The sequence below is a fragment of the Prionailurus viverrinus genome, chromosome C2 (assembly GCF_022837055.1).
Source record: "Prionailurus viverrinus isolate Anna chromosome C2, UM_Priviv_1.0, whole genome shotgun sequence".
NCBI classification, from domain to species: domain Eukaryota; kingdom Metazoa; phylum Chordata; class Mammalia; order Carnivora; family Felidae; genus Prionailurus; species Prionailurus viverrinus.
In genome coordinates, this window is record NC_062569.1 from 154,054,720 (window position 1) to 154,079,290 (window position 24,571).

Genomic DNA, 24,571 nt, shown 5'->3' on the forward strand with positions numbered 1-24,571 from the left:
GAAAGGAAAGAGGCAGACTTCTTTTGGAGCCTGGTTTCCCATTATGTTGCCATCTGATTCCTTTCAGGGACCAGATCCATGCACTGAGACCATTTTTATCACGTGTAATTCTCACGGCCTGATGAAGTAGGGATAGTGTTGTCCTGGCTTTTTAGAAGCAGAAACTGAGGCCCAGAGAAGTCAAGTGACCTGCACAGGGTCACACAGCCGCTAAGTGGCAGGGCTGGCTGGGAGAGTCTGGACAGTCTGATTCCAGGATTGCAGGACACGTTCCTTTCTTTTCTTCCTTCTTTCTTTCTTTCTTTCTTTCTTTCTTTCTTTCTTTCTTTCTTTCCATTTATTTATTGGGTCATGTTTACTAAGGTATAACTTGCATCTAGTAAAAGTTATCTTTTTTTTTAAAAATTTTTTTTCAACGTTTATTTATTTTTGAGACAGAGAGAGACAGAGCATGAACAGGGGAGGGGCAGAGAGAGAGGGAGACACAGAATCGGAAACAGGCTCCAGGCTCTGAGCCATCAGCCCAGAGCCTGACGCGGGGCTCGAACTCACAGATCGCGAGATCGTGACCTGGCTGAAGTTGGACGCTTAACCGACTGCGCCACCCAGGCGCTCCGAAAAGTTATCTTTTTTAGTTGCATCCTTGTTGAGTTTTGACATGAGTGCTGTCTTATAATTGAGATATCGACTATTTTGCCGCCCCATAAAGTTCTTTGTGTGCCTTTAGAGTCCGCGCCTTCCACCATCCTTAGCTCCAGAACCTACATTCTTCAGCATCGCACCTTAAATAACAATTTCCCCATTTATGATGCAAGCTATTCACACGGTCTCGAGCAGCACATGACACATAGGCTTGTACAGGTGCTTGATAACTGGTAGCCAGAGCATTAGAAAGGTAGGAAAATGATCAAGAGAGTGAGGACAGTCCCGGTTCTCGTAAATCACGCCCACGTCTCAAGCTGCAGAGACGACATCCGGTGATAGAGGAGTCCTTGCCCCTGCATAGCCGCTGCAGCCCCAGTCTATAAATGGGTTTCCGTCCTGTTCCTTAAATGGACACTGCCACCTGCTCACGGGGCCTCTTCGAGCCCATCTGGGAGAGAGGGCTGGGGAGGCTCCCTTCCCACACAGCAAAGAAGAAAGTGCCTCAGGGCCACCTGGGCGGTCACTTTGCTCTGCCCATACCTCCTTCCCCCCATCCCTGCTGGTGGCTGGGAAACCCAGGGCTCTGAGCTGGACAACTGGTTTTAGGAGGACACGTATCTTCCTTCTGGCCCAGAGACAGCATCCTCCCTCCATGTGGTTGGGGGTTCGGGAGAGAATTCAGCCCATGCCTACAGAATTGCACACCCCAAGGAGAGGGGGTTCCCCAAGTGGTACAGAAGGAGGACACCCTCCTTTGTGCTCTGGGCACTGGAGCCCGGGGTGTCCTTGGCTCTCCTCTGTGACTAGGGTTCGGGGGCATCCCGGGTAAGGCCAGCGGTAGATCTTTCTTTTGTGTGCATCTAGTTTTCTGCCCAAGTGGAGAAATCTGGGCTTTCCCATGAGCTTAGACAACAGAACTGTATTGTCCCACAGTCCTGGAAGCTGAAGTCCAAGGGCAAGGCATGAGAAGATTGGCTCCTTCTGAGGCTGTGAGTCAGAATCTGCCCCAGGCTCTCTCCTTGGCTTACAGGTGACCATCTGGTCTTTGCATCTTCCCCCTATGCATGTCTGTGTCCACATTTCCCATTTTTCAAAAATTGTAAATGTTTATTTATTTTGAGAGAGAGAGAGAGAGAGAGAGAAGAGTGAGAGCGAGCATAAGTGGGGCAGGGGCAGAGAGAGAGGGAGACACAGAATCTGAAGCAGGCTCCAGGTTCCGAGCTGTCAGCACAGAGCCCGACGCGGGGCTCGAACTCACGAACCCTGAGATCGTGACCTGAGCCAAAGTCGGATGCTTCACCGACTGAGCCACCCATGCACCCCCACATTTCCCCTTTTTATAAAGTCCTCAGTCATAATTGAATTAGGGCCCATCCTAAGGACCTCATTGGAACTTGATTAGCTCTGTAAGGACCTGGGCTCCTAATAAGGTCACTTTCTGAGGTACTAGAGGTTAATACTCAATTTGAGGGGCACACAGTTCAACAAATAACACTGCTAACACTGTGGTGAATTCCACCCAATTTCAAGGAGCATTCAGAACGTTCCATGCCCCTCATTTTCAAAGAGAATTGACAGCCACACGGTCTTATGCCTCTTTTCGAGCTTTGCTGAATAAACAAAGCAAAGTGATTTTATTGGCATATTTGAGATACGTGGACTTGAAAATTTAGAGACGTTTACTATAAATGAACTTAATAGGACATGAGCTCATCCATGATGAACTCACAAGATACATCGTTAAATATACAAAATTAGAGTCTCCCACATAGAAGCCACTAGATAGCAATTGTTCTCAAAGTTCTAGCAAATACCAGGTATGAAATTGCATGTGTGGTGTGTGGCCGTTTTTATAAAACCGAGACTATATTTGTGCGTGTCCACACAGAAAAAAAAGATGGGAAGGAAACATTCTGGAACATTTCATGAAATGGCAACAAAGATTTACCCTGATGAGTTGGGTTATATGCAGTTTTATGCTTTCCTCTTTGTACATTTATTTTCCGAAACGTTCAAATAGATAACAGTGTTATTTGAAGAGGAAATTGGCACAGGGAAGGTTCTTAAGGGGGGAAAATACTAATTTAAAAATGTGGCTGTAGGACAAAGTATAAAGTGCATTTCAATAAGACAAACCACGCACGAATTCCTAAAAATGAGGGTCCTTTTGTAAATGTTCTGCCTAACCCACAGCAGTGCTAATTATTTCTAATACCATAAAGGTCAGGATGAAAATGCTAGGGGCAGAATATAGCATCTGGGGTGGAATTTTGGCCTTTGTGTCTTTCCTGGGTGAGAGCGGGCACACCGAAGGGGCTGAAAAATTACGGGGGTTACTTCACTTGTCTTTGAAGATCCCATCGCTTTTTTTTTTCTTTCTTTTTTTGGCCAGCCATTTTTTTTTTTTTTAAACCCTTCCAGCCGAAGTTCTCTTTTGACGTTCGTTCCTATACCTTTAGGGACTAAATTAGTAGAGTTTCTAATGCTCCATTTTCAGAATGTTACTAGGAGAATTGTAGGCGATTTAAAATATCAGTGGCAAGAAATTAAATCCATTCTGTCCTTATCACCTAATGTTGGCATAAAAGTCACTTCTGCTCTTCAGACAAATCCAGGGACTTTGATTTGGAGGAGGCTTTTAATGACGTGGCTTTGATGTTCCCAAGAAGCCATTCAATGATCGTAGCAGCCCCAAGCAATCATCAACTACTTTCTGGCCGACCAGCCCATTTCACTGTGCTGGGGCCATGGATTTTGCTCCACTGTTCATTTAAAGTCTGATATTTCATCCAAGAGACTCATGAACCTCTGTCAATAAAATGTTAACTATCATTCCATGGAGGGGCGCCTGGGTGGCTCAGTCGGTTAAGCGTCCGACTTCAACTCAGGTCATGATCTCGAGGTCAACGGGTTCGAGCCCCGTGTCGGGCTCTGTGCTGACAGCTCAGAGCCTGGAGCCTGTTTCAGATTCTGTGTCGCCCTCTCTCTCTCTGCCCTTCCCCAGCTTGCTCACGCTCTCTCTCTCAAAGATAAATAAACATTAAAAAATTTGTTTTAATTTAAAAAATTAAAATAAATTCTAAAAAGCTGTAGCAACATGCCTTTTTGTTTCTTGATAAACACGGTGACTGAGAGAAAACACAGAGAAAGTGCTGGGAAGGGTGCACTGAGGTCTGTGGGGTCGGTCCCCGTCTTGATGTCTCTCCAGTGTAGGGCATGGATTCTGAGAACCTGTCCGAAACGCCAAGGTCCCCGTGTGCAGCCCACACCACAGGCAGACAGATTTGCGTTTTTCTTCCTACTTGGGAGCCATCTGAGGAGCTGCTCATCACGATGTTACCATTTCAGGCACAATAGAAACCCTGAAACCATTGGAAATATGAATATCGACAACAGCAGGACAGCACCAAGGAGAAAAATTACTTAGGAGAAAACGCATCCCCAGGGGATAGATGGTGTTAAGTTGCACCTGCTTCCGAGGCAGCATGGGAATGAGATGGGTTTTTCTTTCCTTCTTTTGCCAAATCTCTACAACTGGTTGGCAGACAGAAGCCAAGAGAGGCCAGATGGTGGGAAGAGACAGCAACGTGCTTTAAAAAAAAAAATGCCTTCAAACAAGTACTTTGCCTTCTCTTGATATAGAGATGCCATCCAGTTGATATCACCGAGTAATGCCCACTGTGGCCCGCGCTGTCGTTGATGGACAGGGAGAGCACGCCTACTCACTGCCAGGTCCCGACTCGTGGCCGGCAGGAGCCAGAGTCGCCATCTTTCCTTCTCAGAGGCAGGGACAGAGACTCCAGTAAGGGATGTCCCCAGGGATGCCCTGCTGGTTGGGGTGCCGTGACTCACACTGAGCAAAATATGGAAAAACCCCCACGACTCCCACTCACTCCTGTGTGAATCGTGGTCCCTCACCTGCGTCCCCGGCCTTAGTCCCCTTGAGTCAGGCTCTTACCCCAGTTCGTTGAGATGACTGGTTTATTCTCTGTCTGTCCCGCCAGGTGGTGGGCCAAACAAAGTCAGACACTGTGTCCCCTTCTCCTGGGGACCTTCAGGGCCCAGCCTAGCACCTGGCTCATCGGAGAAAATAAACAGTCCAGGAACTCGAGTCTCTCCCCCAGGTTGAGTCCAGGCCTCTGTCTGACGCCGAATCTGCACACTTCACTGCACATGGCTTTGCATATCGGTGAACGTGCCTCGTTGACAATCCGCTTTGGAAAAGGATCTTTTATTTCTTAGCCTGGGAGGGACCAAAGCCCTTTAGCTGGAGTATTTTGCTTCTGCAACAGCAGCGAGAGGCTGGAGTCAGGATCGTGTACAACCAGTTTCACTTCTTTCCCGATGGCTTGATAATAGGACTGAGAAGTCACGTCTTTGGGAGCCGGAGGCTGCCGTGGACCTCGTTCCAAGAGGGTTTTGTCTTTTCTCCAGTGTTGCCAAAGCAAATGCACGCACAGAAATCTTTCCAATATTTGGTGGCAAGATAGATGAGTCCCTTGGGGAGACTGAGGAAGAAGGGGTGGAGAGTGGCTGGGACCCTGGGGATGGCCTGGGACACATACTCGAGAAGGCTCTTTATTCCCCAAGCCTGGGCGGGGTGGGGGTGGGGGCTTTGGAAAGGGCAACCCTCTAGTCAAATCAAATCTCACTAAACCAAATATCAAGCCAATGCAGATACAATACAGATTTAGCCACTTACATGTACAAGGGTAGCTTCAGAAAATATTCTCGGACTGTCGTTTGGACCCTAAATTTAACCTGCTAAAAATTCATTTCACATTTCCTTCTCTTCAAACTTCTGGAATGAAAAGTAAATATCTTTTAACAGGAACCCGTGTTTCATCCTGTAACTGAAACTGTGTGTTCTGGTTGAATGATTTTCTAAGTAGACGTAATCTGTCCGGCGTTCCGAGTTTGCACCGATGAAGAGGGAGGTTCTGCAAATTCAGTCTCATCTACGACGCAGGAGAGTAACATACCAATTTTATAGGTATCCACGGCAAAGTGTTCTTTGTGTTCTGGAAATTGTGTAATAAAAACTCATACCGTGACGGCCTGAGCTCATAACCTACAGTTGTGGCCCCTGAGAAAGCTAAGAATGGAGGTTTTCAAAGACTGTAATAGAATAATTTTCTAAATCCTTGAAATGACTTAACTTCTTGAATCTTTTACTTACTTTGGGGAAACGTGTGACCAGTGCCTGGTGGAGCCGTACAGAGCCTGAGGCCAAGGGAAGGGTCAGTCTTACGGGCGGCCCTGTCTTTATGTGCAGTGTTGATGTTTATCCAAACTTTTTATACTTCTTTTGATTTTCTTTTTTTTTTTTTAATTTTTTTTTCAACGTTTATTTATTTTTGGGACAGAGAGAGACAGAGCATGAACGGGGGAGGGACAGAGAGAGAGGGAGACACAGAATCGGAAACAGGCTCCAGGCTCTGAGCCGTCAGCCCAGAGCCCGACGCGGGGCTCGAACTCCCGGACCGCGAGATCGTGACCTGGCTGAAGTCGGACGCTTAACCGACTGCGCCACCCAGGCGCCCCACTTCTTTTGATTTTCTAAAGTATTGCCTTAAAATGTTGTCTTTTTTTTAAAGCTCTCTTGGGGTGTTGACAAATAAAACTGTAACATACTTACAGAGTACAATGTAATGAATGGATTGGTATACGCTCACATTGTGAAAGATTCCCACCCTTGGGGTAACCAACGACCACAAATCTCACCTCACATGTTTACCTTTGGTTTTTAGTGGGAACCCTTAGGTTCTACTCTTTTGGCAAATTTCGATTCTACAACACACTGTTATCAATAGTTACCATGTTATACGTTAGATCCTCAGACTTTGTTCATCTTATAACTGCAAGTTTGTACCTTTTTAGCAACCTCCCCCTATTCGCGCCCCCCAGCCCCTGGCAACCCCCTTCTACTCTGTTTCTATGAGTTTGTCTTCCTCCCTCCCTCCTTCCTCCTTCCTTCCTTCCTTCCTTCCTTCCTTCCTTCCTTCCTTCCTTCCTTCTTTTCCTTCCCTCTTTCCTCCTTCCCTCTCTCTCTTTCTCTCTCTCCATTTCTTTCCTTCCATCCTTCCTTCCTTCCTTCCTTTTTTCTTCTTTCGTTCCTCCTTCCCTCTCTCTTTCTCTCTCTTCTCTTTCTCTCTCTCCATTTCTTTCTTTCCTTCCTTCCTTCCTTCCTTCCTTCCATCCTTCCTTCATTCCTTCCTTTTTTCCTTCTTTCATTCCTCCTTCCCTCTCTCTTTCTCTCTCTCCATTTCTTTCTTTCCTTCCTTCCTTCCTTCCTTCCTTTTTTCCTTCTTTCATTCCTCCTTCCCTCTCTCTTTCTCTCTCTCCATTTCTTTCTTTCCTTCCTTCCTTCCTTCCATCCTTCCTTCATTCCTTCCTTTTTTCCTTCTTTCATTCCTCCTTCCCTCTCTCTTTCTCTCTCTTCTCTTTCTTTCTCTCCATTTCTTTCTTTCCTTCCTTCCTTCCTTCCTTCCTTCCTTCCTTCCCCCCCGCCTTCTTTCTTTCCTTCCTTCCCTCTCTCTCTTTCTCTTTCTCTCTCTCCATTCCTTTCTTTCCTTCCTTCCTTCCTTCCTCCTTTCCTCCCTCCTGTCTTTCTCCCTCTCTCTTTCTCTCTCCCTCTCTCTCCCTTTCCTTCCTTCCTTGCCCTCTCTCTCCCCCTTTCCTCTTTCTTTCTTTCTTTCTTTCTTTCTTTCTTTCTTTCTTTCCCTTTTCCCACATATAAGTGTTTATATAATTGTTTGTCTTAATTAATGACTTTTTTGGTGCCCCCTTACATTTTGTGTCTGATGCGAATGCCTCACTCACATTACCCAATGGTGGCTACTCCAAGGACACCAAGATTTTGTAGTAGATCTCACAAGGAAGGATAGAGGACGGAGGAGTAATGCAGTCACTCGTTCTCAAAGGAAGGGTGATTTTACCATGAGCATGCAATAAGGTTGCTTCTGGGTCTATGTGTGAAGGTTGGGGCACCTCCCCCTTTCCTACCGCAGCTGGCACCATTAGGACATGGGTACACAGTGATGTGTGCACACGCCTAGATGCGGCCTACAGGTGATCAGACGTACCTCAGTCTCCAGTCTAAGCTCAAAGTACAAGAAGAAATGGATCCAAAGCCACTTATTTACTGGAAAGTAGTCGTGGCCAATTCCGCTAGTGGAGTATCTCCTATGAAGGGATTGTCCGTGAGTTTGCAACTTGGTTGAAAGAGTCAGCCAGACAAATGTACGTGCTGAGTCAGACACCGCTCAGATGTCACTTCAGGCTCTGTCGGTGAGGATCCCGTGGGTGGCCGGCTCAGCGCGGGCTCCACCGGCTTCAGGGAGGTGTGAGGCGACAGCACGCAGCTCCGGCCATGCCAGGAGTCTCCACCTCTGAATCTCGTGTTCTGGGGCTTCCTCCCAGTCCCCTGGCAGATTCCAGCTTCGAGACATCGCCCAGTCTAGAAGCACCAGGAACTGACACTTGGTGGAGTGGGTCTGGACTGGCGAGGGACAGGGGCTGGTGGCTCACTGGCTTACCTTTCCTCCCCTGGGTCCGCTGGGTCACACAGCTCTCAGAGGGGCAAGGTCAGGGTCAGGCGCACCTGGATGGCCGGCTTATGATGGGTCTGCCTTCTCTCCTTTCTTCCTCTCTAACAAAGGGTATTGCAAATGCCATTTGCCCAGGCTCTGCTTTCTGGGAAACCAAATGAAGACAGATTCCTTGTTATTTCCCTGCAGCCCTTGGCGCAGTGGGACTGTCAGAAAAATTCCTTCAAAATTTATACCTTGAAGTACCAATCCTGCCTTTTTTATGGGTACATGGCATGTACTAGATTTTCAGAAGAAACTGTCACCCACCCAGTCTTCATTTAGGCTCCTTTTAATTGGGACTTTATTAAATTCTGACATGCTAGCTTTTTGTAAGTTAACATCCCTAGGGAAGGACACTTCCCCTCTGAGACCCCGGTGAGTTGCTTGGCAAGTGTGTGAGGGTTGAGGACAGTCCTCTCTGGCACTGGTTCTGCCTCTTTCCCTCCCGTCTTCTCCCTGCTTCTCTGCAGATTCTGCAGCAGTCGTGCCGACCAGCAGCCTGGACTGGAGAAGGTTCCTTAGATGGCTATTTAGCGTTTCCTTTTGTTTGTTCAATTTTTTAAATGTTTACTCATTTTTGAGAGACAGAGAGACAGAGAGTGAGTGGGGAAGGGGCAGAGAGAGAGGGAGACACAGAATCCGAAGCAGGCTCCAGTCTCTGAGCCGTCGGCACAGAGCCTGACACGGGGCTCGAACCCACAAACCAGGAGATCATGACCTGAGCCGGATTCAGACGCTCAACCGACTGAGCCACCCAGGCTCTTTAGCATTTCCTAATGGTGAAATGAAGGCAATATAGGGAGGTAGTTTTCAGGAAAATGCGTCTGTGTTCTCATAAGCTGAGTAGTTGTCTCATTGGTGATCATAAAGGCAAATTCAGTGGAAGCTTTCTCACACGAGACCCTCTGTCCCTTCAAGAGGTCTTGGGGACGATGACAGAGACACTGTCTTGATACGTTGGAAGAGAGAATGCCATTGTGTCTGAGGAGATGAGCACAGAGCTGGCTTGAGCGGCAGGGATGCTGATTTCGGATGGCCGAGGAGGGAAGGGTCTGTTATTCTTCAGACACTTAGGAGGGCGTGGAAGAAGGTTCTGGGTTTGTGGTGGGACGAGATGTGGTGGACGGTCCCAGACAGGAGTGTTTCATGAATGTGAAGTTGTTAGGGTGGCGGTGGGGGTCGGGGGAGGCTGGAGTGGACCAGGAGGGGACCCGAATGAGAGCATCTGTGCCAAAGGCCGTGACAAGGGGCGGACAGCAACAACCATGGCGATAAAGCAGTCGGGTGTGATGACCGCCGTAGACCCCCAGAATGGGAGAGCTCTTGGATTGTTCTCCGCTGCTCTCAGCCTTCCCCAAGAAATGCTGCAAGGTCTCAGAGAATTCTGAAAAGAGATCCTCCCGGTGAATAGTTCTCTTTTGTCAGGATCATTTTCTGATCATCTCTCGTGACGCCTATCAGTTTCACCTTGCCTCCATCATATAAGACCTGACACTAAACCCCTTTCTTAGAGATCCTGAAAAAATGAACTCCTTTTCTTCCCTGTGCACCTCTCATGTTGGATCTCCTCGGGTTTCTACAATGTGACCTTTGATGGAACGAAGTATCTGTGACATTTGAAAGGTGTCAGTGTTGAAGGTTTTTAAAGACAGTGAGGGTTGACTGTGCATCTATTCTGCATCCGTATGCCATTTAGTTCGACTTTATTCAGCTCTCCAACCCTGTCCTTTTATTCTCTGAGAGTTGCTTTTTCCCCCCGGCCCCTCCCTGGGTTACGCGGGGAGGGATGGAAGGCGTAAACACTGGAGTAGTTCAGTCGCCAACAGCTGCCGCAGAGCCAGCTGGATCCTCCGCATGGGTGGTCCGATTCCCTCCAGGAACAGCCACCTCACCGCCTTGAGGTTGAAAAGGGGACTTCGAAACAAGCGCAGGCGAGAAGAAGGGGGCCTTTTACTGGTAAATCTGTATTGAAAAAATGTGTAATTTATTTAAATGGAGATGATGCATGCTCTTGGTTGACTGTTCAGCCGATGATGCCGTGGCGTCATCACCCTGCATGGCACGGGCCCTCCTCGAAGTGTGATGAAGAAGAGTTGATGTCTGGTTAAGCAGTGTAGCCTTTCTCCATAAGAACACACCGGCAGGTCTAGCATTCTGAAAACTCAAGGTGTTCTACATTAGACATGAAGACGGGGCCCACGTGTATACAGTCTTTCCAACTTGGCCATTCCTTCCACCTCCTGCCACAGAGAAGTGGTTTACCTTCCCAGAACGGGACAGAGCACCCCTGAATTGGGTGGGCAATTTGCACTTCACATTGACCGGGATAGGGTGTGTGGCAGGCTGGGCGAGCCCCGGGACGCTTGGCTTTGCCACATTCTCCTGAGTAACCATCTGCGCGGGGCATCAGGAGTCCGTAGGGATGGTTCACTCGGTTTACGTGAGTCTTTACCATTCACCCGATTTATTTACACTAATTAGGACCTGAAAGCAAGATTTTTCCGGATGATCCCTTGACTGTTAATCAAGGGTGGACTAAGGATCTGGGAATTTCTTATGACAACATTGAACGCTAATGGGAGCTGATAATTATTTTCATGGTACTGTTTTTAGGCTGGAGTCCTCGACCCAAATATAAATTTTGAGGATATCCTTATCCCTCAGTGAGAGTCATCTGTAGTGGTTTTCTCCTTGTTTAGCACTCCGCCTCTGTCTCTTTCCAGGATCCTATCTGAATAGTTAGTAACAATGACAATTCCTGCAAGACGCTAACCTCTGGGCATGGAAATTCTGTCTGTAGTCTTTTTTTTTTTAAAAAAAAATTTTTTTTAACGTTTATTTATTTTTGAGACAGAGAGAGACAGAGCATGAACGGGGGAGGGGCAGAGAGAGAGGGAGACACAGAATCGGAAACAGGCTCCAGGCTCCGAGCCGTCAGCCCAGAGCCCGACGTGGGGCTCGAACTCACGGACCGCGAGATCGTGACCTGGGCGGAAGTCGGCCGCTTAACCGACTGAGCCACCCAGGCGCCCCATGTCTGTAGTCTTAATGTGCTACCTACTAGCTTCTGACCTTGGACAAATCAGGCTCCCTTCCTGGCTTCATTTTCTTCACTCGAAAGTTAGAAACTTTATCATCTCTTCAATCTTGTTCGACCTGAAGCACATTTTCTGAGAATGACCAGAAAATTGGATTGACACAATGCTTCTCTCTCCACGGCCTACAACAACTCTGAGCATGATGTTAAAGACAGTAGTTGCGTAAGCTCTGAAGAAACGTGTTTGTATGTTGACATGTGTAGTGCATTTCCCACGGCTCCCTAGACCTCATGGCTGGAGAATCTTGCCCAGCGACCCAAGACTAACCATAAGAGGCCAGCCTGGTAAAATGAAAGTGCACAAGGTAGGCTTAAACAAGGACGGAAAGGTGTCTCAACAGTAGGCGAAGCTGACTAAACATAATAATTTTTTAGTTGATTAACATTTTTCTTTAACAATAAGACCCTGGACATTGTGATTAGAATGACAACGGCCATCGCTGGCAAAAACGACAATTCTCATCTTCTCGACGGTTGGCACAAAGTCTTGGCCGTCCTCCTCATATTCCAGATGAGGTTTTGGTCAGTCGACAACAGCTTCCCATCTGGTGCTCCTTGGATGTGGGTCGTGGGGGGCGGGGGGGGGGGGGCAGTCTGTGCAACTTGAACAGATCCTTCCTGGGGTTGACCCTTTCCTGGTCTCATGAGCACCACGTTTTAACCATCTGAGCTAAAGTAACACAGAATGTGATATAATGCAACAGATATTTGCAGCACCAGAAGAGATGAAAAATAATCCTGAATACATCTGATAACAATTTCTCTCTCTCTCTTTTTTTATGCCCTTAGCGACAAGGCACTGGGGCAACCAATGGAAAAGACAAGACGTCTGGCGAAAATGGTAAGCCAACGTGCGTAGTCTAGACATTTACTTTTGCCGCCTCTGCGGCCTCGTGCGCGCGGCGCGCGTGGGTAATAACGCCTCCTATCCAAACCAGCTTACCAGCCGTGTTTGTGCCTCAGGTTAGAGCGGATCCGAGCAACCTACGGCGTGCGCCATGGTCCGGTTGTTGCAAAGAAAACCAAGCTATAGCTGCACGCGGTGATAAGTCCTTCCCAGAGGAGGACTCCCGTTTTGGGCGACGTGATAATTACAATGCAAATATAGTTCTGTGCTTTCTTCATTAGGGCTGGTGAGAATCGTCGGAGTTGTTGTGAGGATAAAATGAGATCACGTGACACAAGCGCTCGGAAAGCTGTGAAGCGCTCAGCTCCGGGCGGGAGGCTCTGCAGCCTGCCTCGCGTCCCAGCCCCCCCCCCCCCCCCCCCCTCCCCGGACTTAGGACACAGAGCTCCGCGCTGGCCCCAGGGAGGTCTGGATCCCGGAGGGTCGTGAGTGTGCTGCAGAGGCCAAAGCGCGTGCACGCCGGGCTGCGGTCTCCAGCCGGCCTGGATCTGCAGGAGCGATCGACATGCACAGGATCTGAGGCTTGGAGGGGGCGCGCCGGGTGCTAGCCCGCCCCCCCCCGCCCCCCCCCCCCCAGCTTTAGCGGGTGAAGGGAAGGACGCATGCTAATGGGGACCAGAGTGTGCCCCCGATGAGGTGGGGTTCCAGATGTCGTCACTTTGTGTCGATGATCAAATGAACTCACGTTTCTGGAACGCGGGTCCCGCCTCCTGCCGGAAGGGGTCTGTGCCGGTGCCCGTTCCTCCGGGGGGTGGTGCCCCTCTCAGTACCGGCTGCAGAAACTCCCAGCCGGCCTTCAGGGGCCGCTGCCCGAGTCTGCGCTGGGGCCCGAGCGAGACCCAGGTGCCGGAAAGTTCGTTCCTCGGTGCGGCAAGGTCAGTGGGCCGACCCCGGGGTGAAAGGGCATTGTGTGGATGGGGAGAGGGGTTGGTGGCCAAGAGTGCCCTGATCGCAGTGGGGAGGGGGGGCACCGGTCTTTTCCGTGTGACGCGGGGGGTGGGCTGCTGGCGGCAGGAGGGGAGCTGTGCAGACCCGGGGTGGGGGGGGGGGGCGGCGGCCCCCTCTCCCCGGTTGGTGGCACGGTGGCCGCCATCCCTTCCCGGACCCCACCGCCCCGCGATCCCGGGTCTGGAAGACCACGGGGAGCTGTCGTTTTTGTTGGTTTTGTCCGTCGACGGTTCCCATGGGAGAAACTAAAAGGGGGAAGATCGTTTTAAAAAAGGTTTAGGTACTAGTTCAGTAAAAATAAAGCGATAAACCCCTGACATGTTCACGCAAGTCGCATTTTAAAATAGAGAGTAATTGCATTCTCCAAAACAGAAAAAACTCTTTAGTGAAAGAGTGGCAACGTTTTCCATTTTTGCAAACCTCTTTAATGTCTGACTTAATAGAAGCCAGCTGCCTCCGCGTTCCATCCGGCGACGTCGGGTCACGTGGCCGCAGGAAAATTCCACTGTGCCCTCGTGAGAGAACTCGGTTTAACAAAGCATTATTGTATTAGTATTTATAACAAATAATTCTGATGTGAGCGCTTCCTCAGAGGAGGGCAGCACCCCCAGGGCGCCTGGTTCACACCGTGAGAGCTACTGTGGCTCCTGTGTCAGCCGCGAGGAGCCGGGAGTCTGCAGGGAAGGCAGAGTCAGGGCCCAAAGGGGGCCCAGTCCCTCCTGGTCACTGTCTCTGCCCCATGGCTCCACCCTGGCGTCAGACCCATAGGCGCTGGGAAGCATGCGGACACGCTCGGTGCTTTGCACCCAAGAGAATTGTCAGCTGTTACAGAAGACATGCCTTCCTGCCATTGTTCTTTTAAAAGTAATTAATTTTATTTTTGGGGGGGGGGGTGCAGAGAGAAAGGGAGAGAGAGATTTTTATTTTAGTTTTTTATTGATTTATTTGTTTTTTTTATTTTTTTTATTTTTTATTTAAAAAAAATTTTTTTTAACGTTTATTTATTTTTGAGACAGAGAGAGACAGAGCATGAGCAGGGGAGGAGCAGAGAGAGAGGGAGACACAGAATCTGAAACAGGCTCCAGGCTCTGAGCAGTCAGCACAGAGCCGGACGCCGGGCTCGAACTCACGGACCGCGAGATCATGACCTGGGCCGAAGCCAGACGCTTAACTGACCGAGCCACCCAGGCGCCCCTTATTGATTTATTTTGAAAGAGACAGAGAGTGAGCAGGGGAGGGGCAGAGAGAGAGAGGGAGAGAGAGAATCCCAAGCAGGCTCCTCGCTGCCAGCACCGAGCCCGAGGCAGGGCTCGAACTCATGAACTAACAAGATCATGACCTGAGCTGAAACCGAGAGTCTGATACTCGACTGAGCCACCTAGGCGCCCAAGGGAGAGAGAGTCTTGAGCAGACTCCACGCTCAGCGTGGAGCCCAACGTGGGGCTCAGTCCCCCCACCCCAGGATTATGACCTGAGTTGAAATCAAGAGTCTAACGGTCAGTTGACTGAGCCACCCAGGCACCCCATCTGAGGTTCCATTCTGAGGCATGTAATTTCTTTCAGCCAAAACCTGATCCCTTCTAGTGAAAACTAAATGTGTCTTTTCTGGAGGTATGAAAATTAGTGGAAAGAAAAATGCGAGACGCTGTGGATAAAGGAACAACCCGGTGGTGGTTGGGGTGAAGCCTTCTGGAAGAGGTCTAAAAGACATTTTCCTAAAAATCTAAGACACTTAGTTCTTAAATTTCTTAATTTTCTTAAATTTATAGTATGAGAATGTCATCTTGGAATTTGTTTTAAACTAATATTACATTCCATTGAAATTCAAATTATTTTACTCTGTCATCACAGGAGGGAGATCTTTTGTCTGAATGTATATTTCCTATTAACACAAATGAAGGTGCCCGCATATGTTGAAGGAACAGGGACCCACCAAGATGTTCTGAGAGGTGGGCAGTAGTTAAACACAAAAGGATCATCCCCAAATTTCATTATTGTCCACAAGTGTTCTCATTGCAACTATTATAAATGTACTTTAGGCCTTCATTTTACCACTTAAAGCCAAACAGACTGTAGGAGTGAGGAGTGAGGGGCTCCACATTCTTGGTCAGATCACCAGATCACAGAAGACACAAGTCAGACGTGTTAAAGCTCCAGAGGGATCCAGACGGTCGGCTCTGCTGGAATTTTGTGACATTAAATATTATCTCAAGAGGGCCAGTGACAGGGACTCTGGGTTCTTGGTATCCCAAGATTATTTTTACTGCTGGTGTTGTTGCTGTGGATGTGAACGAGGACGTTTATCCACATTACATTCAGAATGCCCCTGAATTCTTCCTCAGTCTCTGGGATGCCAACCTCTGGACACACAACCCAGCAAATTCGAATGTTTTCCATCACATCTGACAGGTCTTTCAGAAGTTTTAGGGTTATATTTTTTATTTTTATTTTTTAACGTTTATTATTTACTTTTGAGAGAGCGAGAGAGAGACAGAACGTGAGCAGGGGTGGGGCAGAGAGAGGGAGACACAGAATCCAAAGCAGGCTCCAGGCTCCGAGCCGTCAGCACAGAGCCTGACATGGGACTCGAACCCATGAACCGTGAGATCATGACCTAGGTGAAAGTCGGACACTTGATTGACTGAGCCACCCAGGCGCCCTGAGGGGTATATTTTTTAGTTAAAAAATGAATTTGTTAGGATCTTGTTAGTTCTGGGGCGCCTGGGTTATTAAATGTCCGACGTCAGCTCATGTCATGATCTCACGGTTCGCCAGTTCGAGCCCCGCATCGGGTTCTCTGCTGTCAGCTCAGAGCCTGCTTCAGATCCTCTGTCTCTCTCGCTCTCTGGCCCTCCCCCACTTGCACGTGAGGCTGTGCTCTCTCTCTCAAAAATCAATAAACATTTAAAAAGTATTAGGAAAAAGGGGTCTTGTTAGTTCAGAGATATTCATTCCTATATGAACGAACTACCTGCATTGGCTGATTAGTTTGGGCCGAGAACTTCATTTATCCCTTGACACAGTGTTCTTCCTGGAGGGACACAATAATTTGTCACTCCAGTTACAATTCCTGGGCTGTGGTAATCTCACACATGTTTACAAATAGAGACACAAACCATCTGACTCCAGAGTATTCACCTCCAATCACTAGTTTGGACACAAGCAAAAGGTATTTTTCAAGTCAGTAGTTTTCCTCAGTGCCTTAATCTGTATCTTGATACTTGTCATCGGAGGGATTCCAAGAGTTAAAGTTTTTATTGACATAGAAGGTAGAAAAATACTGGAAAGAGCGTGGCCTCTGGGAGGCCTCCAGTCTGAAGGAAAGATTTACGAATAATAAACCTCTGGCAGAGCTTATGTTCAGAGCCTGGAGGCTTACCCCAGCGAAATTGAATTTCTAAAACTGGAATGGATTTCTCCTGATTTGGTGAGCTGTGATACGTTTGTTTCCAGAAAGTTCTGTCTTTGGAGGTGGAGGGCGTGAGTGCACCTGACTTCAGGAAAGTCTCCCCTCCTATCCAGGCTCTGGGTAGATGTCCAGAAGGAACGTTTTATTCTGCATCACTTGTACCACCTGTGGGGCTCACAGCAGTTGTAATTTCTTTGAGGTGTGAGTGCGCGTGCCAAGATCTCAGGCGCCAGGCTTGAGTAGGTGAGCCCCTTCTTTGGGAAACGGGTTGTGGCTTGAGAAACTTCTAGTAGGTGTGGGGATACGCTAGGATCACATAGCGTGCAGTTTGCTTTGATATGCTTCTATGATCGCTAACAATGAATAAGATCAAATGTTGTACTGGGTGCTCTCTTCTCGTTTTTTTTTTTTTTTATATGAAATTTATTGTCAAATTGGTTTCCATACAACACCCAGTGCTCATCCCAACAGGTGCCCTCCTCAATACCCATCACCCACCCTCCCTGCCCTCCTACCTCCCATCAACCCTCAGCTTGTTCTCAGTTTTTAAGAGTCTCTTATGGTTTGGCTCCCTCCCTCCCTAACTTTTTTTTTTTTTCCATCCCTTCCCCCATGGTCTTCTGTTAAGTTTCTCAGGATCCACATAGGAGTGAAAACATATAGTATCTGTTTTTCTCTGTATGACTTATTTCACTTAGCATAACACTCTCCAGTTCCATCCACATTGCTACAAAAGGCCATATTTTATTCTTTCTCATTGCCATTGCCACGCAGTACTCCATTGTGTGTATAAACCACAATTTCTTTATCCATTCATCAGTTGATGGACATTTAGGCTTTTTCCATAATTTGGCTATTGTTGAGAGTGCTGCTACAAACATTGGGGTCCAAGTGCCCCTATGCATCAGTCCTCCTGTATCCCTAGGGGAAATTCCTAGCAGTGCTCTAGCTGGGTCATAGGGTAGATCTATTGTTAATTTTTTTGAGGAACCTCCACACTGTTTTCCAGAGCAGCTGCACCAGTTTGCATTCCCACCAACAGTGCAAGAGGGTTCCCGTGTCTCCACATCCTCGCCAGCATCTATAGTCTCCTGATTTGTTCATTTTGGCCACTCTGACTGGTGTGAGGTGGTATCTGAGTGTGGTTTTGATTTGTATTTCCCTGATGAGGAGCGACGTTGAGCATCTTTTCATGTGCCTGTTGGCCATCTGGGTGTCTTCTTTAGAGAAGTGTCTATTCATGTTTTCTGCCCATTTCTTCACTGGATTATTTATTTTTCGGGTGTGGAGTTTGGTGAGTTCTGTATAGATTTTGGATGCCCTTTGTCCGATATGTCATTTGCAAATATCTTTTCCCATTCCGTTGGTTGCCTTTTAGTTTTGTTGATTGTTTCCTTTGCAGTGCAGAAGCTTTTTATCTTCGTGAGGTCCCAGTAGTTCATTTTTGCTTTTAATTCCCTTGCCTTTGGGGATATGTCAAGTAAGAAATCACTGCGGCTGAGGTCAGAGAGGTTTTTTCCTGCTTTCTCCTCTAGGGTTTTGATGGTTTTCTGTCTCAGTTTCAGGTCCTTTATCCATTTTGAGTTTATTTTTGTGAATGGTGTGAGAAAGTGGTCTAGTTTCATCCTTCTGCATGTTGCTGTCCAGTTCTCCCAGCACCATTTGTTAAAGAGACTATCTTTTTTCCATTGGATGTTCTTTCCTGCTTTGTCAAAGATTAGTTGGCCATACTTTTGTGGGTCCACTTCTGGAGTCTCTATTCTATTCCGTTGGTCTATGTGTCTGTTTTTGTGCCAATACCATGCTTTCTTGATGATTACAGCTTTGTAGTAGAGACTAAGGTCTGGGATTGTGATGCCTCCTGCTTTGGTCTTCTTCAAAATTACTTTGGCTATTCTGGGTCTTTTGTGGCTCCATACAAATTTTAGGATTTCTTGTTCTAGCTTCGAGAAGAATGCTGGTGCAATTTTGATTGGGATTGCATTGAATGTGTAGATAGCTTTGGGTAGTATTGACATTTTAACAGTATTTATTGTTCCAATCCATGAGCAGGGAATGTTTTTCCATTTCTTTATGTCTTCTTCAGTTTCCTTCATAAGCTTTCTATAGTTTTCAGCATACAGATCTTTTACATCTTTGGTTAGATTTATTCCTAGGTATTTTATGATTCTTGGTGCAATTGTGAATGGGATCAGCTTCTTTATTTGTCTTTCTGTTGCTTCATTTTTAGTGTATAAGAATGCAACTGATTTCTGTACATTGATTTTGTATCCTGCGACTTTGCTGAATTCATGTATCAGTTAGCAGACTTTTGGTGGAGTCTATCGAGTTTTCCATGTATAATATCATGTCATTTGCAAAAAGTGAAAGCTTGACTTCCTCTTTGCCCATTTTGATGCCTTTGATTTCCTTTTGTTGTCTGATTGCTGATGCTAGAACTTCCAACACTATGTTAAACAACAGCGGTGAGAGTGGACATCCCTGTCGTGTTCCTGATCTCAGGGGGAAAGCTCTCAGTTTTTCCCCATTGAGGATGATATTAGCTGTGGGCTTTTTATAAATGGCTTTTATGATGTTTAAGTATGTTCTTTCTATCCCGACTTTCTTGAGGGCTTTTATTAAGAAAGATGCTGAATTTTGTCAAATGCTTTTTCTGCATCAATTGACAGGATCATATGGTTCTTTTCTTTTCTTTTATTAATGTGATGTATCACATTGATTGATTTGCAAATGTCGAACCAGCCCTGCAGCCCAGGAATGAATCCCACTTGATCATGGTGGATAATTCTTTTTATGTGCAGTTGAATTTGATTTGCTAGCATCTTATTGAGAATTTTTTCATCCATATTCATCAGGGATATTGGCTTGTAGTTCTCTTTCTTTCCTGGGTCTCTGTCTGGTTTAGGAATCAAAGTAATGCTGGCTTCATAGAATGAGTCTGGAAGTTTTCCTTCCCTTTCAATTTTTTGGAAAAGCTTGAGAAGGATAGGTATTATCTCTGCTTTAAATGTCTGGTAGACTTTCCCTGGGAAGCCATCTGGTCCTGGACTCTTATTTGTTGGGAGATTTTTGATTACTGATTCAATTTCTTCACTGGTTATGGGTCTGTTCAAGTTTTCTATTTCTTACTGTTTGAGTTTTGGAAGTGTGTGGGTGCTTAGGAATTTGTCCATTTCTTCCAGGTTGTCCAGTTTGTTGGCATATAATTTTTCATAGTATTCCCTGATAATTGCTTGTATTTCTGAGGGATTGGTTGTAATAATTCCATTTTCATTCATGATGTTATCTATTTGGGCCATCTCCCTTTTCTTTTTGAGAAGCCTGACTAGAGGTTTATCAATTTTGTTTATTTTTTCAAAAAACTAACTCTTGGTTTCATTGATCTGCTCTACAGTTTTTTAAGATTCTATATTGTTTGTTTCTGCTCTGATCTTTATTATTTCTCTTCTCCTGCTGGGTTTGGGGTGTCTTTGCTGTTCTGCTTCTATTTCCTTTAGGTATGCCATTAGATTTTGTATTTGGGATTTTTCTTGTGTCTAGAGATAGGCCTGGATGGCAATGTATTTTCCTCTCAGGACTGCCTTCACTGCATCCAAAAGTGTTTGGATCGTTGTCTTTTCATCTTCATTTGTTTCTAAATTTTTTTTTCAACGTTTATTTATTTTTGGGACAGAGAGAGACAGAGCATGAACGGGGGGAGGGGCAGAGAGAGAGAGGGAGACACAGAATCGGAAACAGGCTCCAGGCTCTGAGCCATCAGCCCAGAGCCCGACGCGGGGCTCGAACTCGCGGACCGCGAGATCGTGACCTGGCTAAAGTCGGATGCTTAACCGACTGTGCCACCCAGGCGCCCTTCATCTTCATTTGTTTCCATGTGTTTTAAAATTTCTTCTCTAATTGCCTGGTTGACCCATTCATTCTTTAGTAGGGTGTTCTTTAACCTCCATGCTTTTGGAGGTTTTTCAGACTTTTTCCTGTGGTTGATTTCAGGCTTCATAGCATTGTGGTCTGAAAGTATGCATGGTATGATCTCAATTCTTGTATACTTATGAAGGGCTGTTTTGTGACCCAGTATGTGATCTATCTTGGAGAATGTTCCATATGCACTTGAGAAGAAAGTATATTCAGTTGCTTTGGGATGCAGAGTTCTAAATATATCTGTCAAGTCCATCTGATCCAATGTATCATTCAGGGCCCTTGTTTCTTTATTGATCCTGTGTCTAGATGATCTATCCAGTGTTGTAAGTGGAGTATTAAAGTCCCCTGCAATTACCACATTCTTATCAATAAGGTTGCTTGTGTTTGTGATTAATTGTTTTATATATTTGGGGGCTTCTGTATTTGGCACATAGACATTTATAATTGTTAGCTCTTCCTGATGGATAGACCCTATAATTGTTATACAATGCCCTTATTTATCTCTTGTTACAGCCTTTAATTTAAAGTCTAGTTTGTCTGATGTAAGTATGGCTACTCCACCTTTCTTTTGACTTCCAGTAGCATGATAGATAGTTCTCCATCCCCTCACTTTCATTCTGAAGGTGTCCTCAGGTCTAAAATGAGTCTCTTGTAGTAAGCAAATAGGTGGGTCTTGTTTTTTTTTTTTTTTTTTTTTTTTTATCCATTCTGATACCCTATGTCTTTTGGTTGGAGCATTTAGTCCATGTACATTGGATGGGATGGGTCCAGGAGTGGGATGGGTCCAGGAGAATGATGGGTCCAGGAGTGGGATGGGTGTGGGAGGGGGATGGGTCCGGGAGAGGGATGGGTCCGGGAGGGGGATGGGTCCGGGAGGGGGATGGGTCCAGGAACAGAGGTGACTGAGTGCTCTCTCTTGAGCCGGAGAGGGACCGTCAGTTCTGGCAGGAGGCGCTGCCTGGCTGATCCTGCTTGTGTGCACAGGAAGTTTGGATGGAAGGCAAGAGGAATAAACGCAGTTTCTAGAAAGACTACAGAGGCATCACGCCATGCCACCGCCTAAAGCAGGGAGGTGACCTGGTTCTGCTTCGAAGGCAGATGCGATAGACCAGGGTTGAGGGCTGATGGAGAGAAAGCCGTGGCCCCTCAGTGTGGATTTGTGGCGTGCATCTTGGCTGGCGTGTGCAGGCATCTGGAAGGCAGGGATTTGTGAAGCCCTGCTCCACACCGAGATCTAATATGCCAACTCTGTATAAATCCCCATAGGAGTTCAGGCGGGAATTTACCATCTTCTGCTAAGCCTCCCAGAAAAGGGGGGGGAAATAGGATGTCGAGCAGCAAAATGTATCCGAAATATGCTGTTTAAAATGTTTCCAGCCTGCACCTGGCTGCGGGAAAAGCACTTCCCCAAAGTTATCAATCTCTAGGTGTGCAACAATTACCAGCCCGGAAAGCTCTAAATCTGTCTCCGGCTGGCGTAATAAAGCCGGGAGCTGCATGAAGCCCGGAGTTCGCCTGTGCTGACATATTGTGAAAACTGCCACGAATGCCACGGACACATGAAGCTTTCAAGGCAAAAAATCAAATGACTCTGGGCTCCATCTGGGGCCTCTTGGCCCATTCTCTCCTTCTTTTTCCGGTCTCAAAGCAACCAGCATAAAAACAAAACAAAACAAAATCCAAACAAGAAGCACTAACAGGGCCTTCAGATATTATACCGGGATAGTCCCCTTTTGCTGTCAGCGTCCAACACTCTGAAGATCTGTATTCCAGAAGGAAGGGATGGGCACACAAGGTTGCTTCTGATATTGATCCAGAGGGAGACAGAATGAAATCGGAATTGCTTATTAAGCCGGGTCTTTAAACCACCAGGGTCTCCGCACAAACCTGGTCAGTGGGTAATGTTGTTCAACAAGTGAGTCGATTCCGTGTGAAGGTTATTTTAGGGATTAGTGCTGACAGGAAATTTATTTCTGTTAATCTTAGTTATATGAGCCATTTTTTTTTGTTTTTTGTTTTTGCCTCTCAGGTTGGGCATGTTAATAACTTTAGTGTGCAGATAATACCTTGGATAAATATGGTGCTTCTAATCCGCTGTCTTGGAGTAAACGCGCTTGAACGATTGTCAGTAGGAGTCGAGATTTGTAGCTGTGCCTAGTTGTCATTCTCTACATCTGTATATTTTGCGTAGCTTAAAATGCTCTCATGCATGACCTTCTGTCAAGGCAGCCTTGGGAGGTGCGTAGGGAGGCTGCGTCAGGCAGAGCTCCCCGTGACGTCGGTGAATTGTCCAAGGTCACACCAATCAGAAGAAAACGATTTTGGTTATCTGGCCAGCAGTGTAGACACTCCAGGTTGTCTCCACAGACACTCACTCCTGAGATTCCTCCTGACCTGGGGTCTTGGTTGTAAACTGGCAACTAGGGTGGGTTGGGGTCTGAGCCCATGGAACAGAATGAGGTTCACAGGCTTACATCCTGGCCAAGCCAGAAACCATAGTCTCCACAGCACTGTTATCTCATCAACTTAGTTAACCAGCCTCTGGAAAATATGTGTGATGTCAGACTCATTACAGGGTCAGCCACATTAATTTTTAAAATTAAAACATTGAAGCAGTATGCTAATTTATGGGCTTATCCATATTTTTCACTTTTTTTCCTCCCTCCCTCCCTCCACCCCTCCTTCCTTCCTTCCTCCTTTTTGAGATTGAACATTGGATAACTTTAGACCAGCCGAAGATAGAATTCTGTTTCCTATCATATGGAGAAGGCCCATATGCCTTGGTGAAAAGCTGAAGGTAGAAATTATGCCCAAAGAATTGCTGTTTAAGGTCTTTTTAAGCCTACAAAGCAGCTTGTAAGCAGGAAAATGGTGATCCTTCCTTTCTTTGGAACCCCTCCTTAACTAGGACACAGGAACATTTCATATTCTGCTAATCAATTATTCGTATGGAAATAATATTTCTCAAGTGCTTGAAAACATTTTGCTCTTTTAAGCACGTGAAACCCTCACAATTTTACTTCTAGAATTAATTTGCACAGCAAGCAGCTTTTCAGAAGAGAAAACCGACTGGCATCTCAGCCTGCGCTCTCTGATAAGATGGTTTAAATTTGTAGGTTTCATATTTGTGAGTTCATCTGCGATTACGGAAGCATGTGTAAATGCTAATGTTCCTTCTTGAGAAAGGGTGTTCTCGGTAGATAGTGGGCTGAAGTGTCTTCAGAAGCTGAATTCCCTCTCAGGCTGGACTGACTCTCCCATTCATAGGAAGAGGAAGTCTTGGGGTTTCTAAACATGCCTCCCTGCACATCCTTACGGCCACCACAGATGTCGCTTCAGACCCTAGGGCAGAAGTTGCCCCGGGCCTCCCAAGAAAGCTCTCTGCAACATTCTAGAACACAGCTTTGGGGAGAGCCCCTGGGGCCTGTTGTGAACTTATGTAAATTCCACTCAAGCCATTGATTGGTTTCTCCCAGCATTCTGCATCAGTAACGAGTCTGCGTTTCTGATCAATACTAATTAATTGTGACAATTTGGCCGCATTTGGACTGTTCAATCAAGAGACAGCATTATTTTGTTCCAAGTACCATTTTTATGCCTCCTTAGCGAGCTCCTCCGTGTTTTCAGGAAGCAACCAATTTTCATTAACTTAGGCAAGCTGAGAACAGATTTGGCTCTGAATCCTCTTTTTAAAAGTTACTTCAAAAATGTGATAACGTTTTTTGTGGTTTTTTTTTCCCCCTTTGCTAAAACCTAGTGGAGCAGACGGGCAGAGTCACTGTGGCAGAGGGCAGAGGCTTTGCCCTGGCTTTTTTGAAGGAGTCGGGAGAGCAAATGCTGTCCTGTTCACCAGCTCACCCAGCCCTGTGCTCTGGACCACCAGACCTAGCGAACTCATTCCTGGTTGTTCGTGGATTGCTACCTCCTTTCCTTTCTCACTCTCGGCAAAGGAGAGACCCACCAACATCAGGGTGTAGGGAAAAATGAAAACATGGCCCCCTTGTTCAGAAATTACCAAGCTGAGCATTAAATCACCCTGCTGAGCGCGGGGGCCC

The 24,571-nt window shown here is 46.7% G+C and overlaps 1 protein-coding gene across 1 annotated transcript in view; it reads left to right on the forward strand.

The window, feature by feature from the left end:
* Positions 1-24,571, forward strand: part of PCP4 (Purkinje cell protein 4) — a 62,293-nt gene that overhangs the window by 15,903 nt on the left and 21,819 nt on the right. The window contains exon 2 of the mRNA XM_047874120.1: positions 12,124-12,175. Coding sequence (XP_047730076.1) covers positions 12,124-12,175 — 52 coding nt within the window. The remainder of the gene's footprint in view (positions 1-12,123; positions 12,176-24,571) is intronic.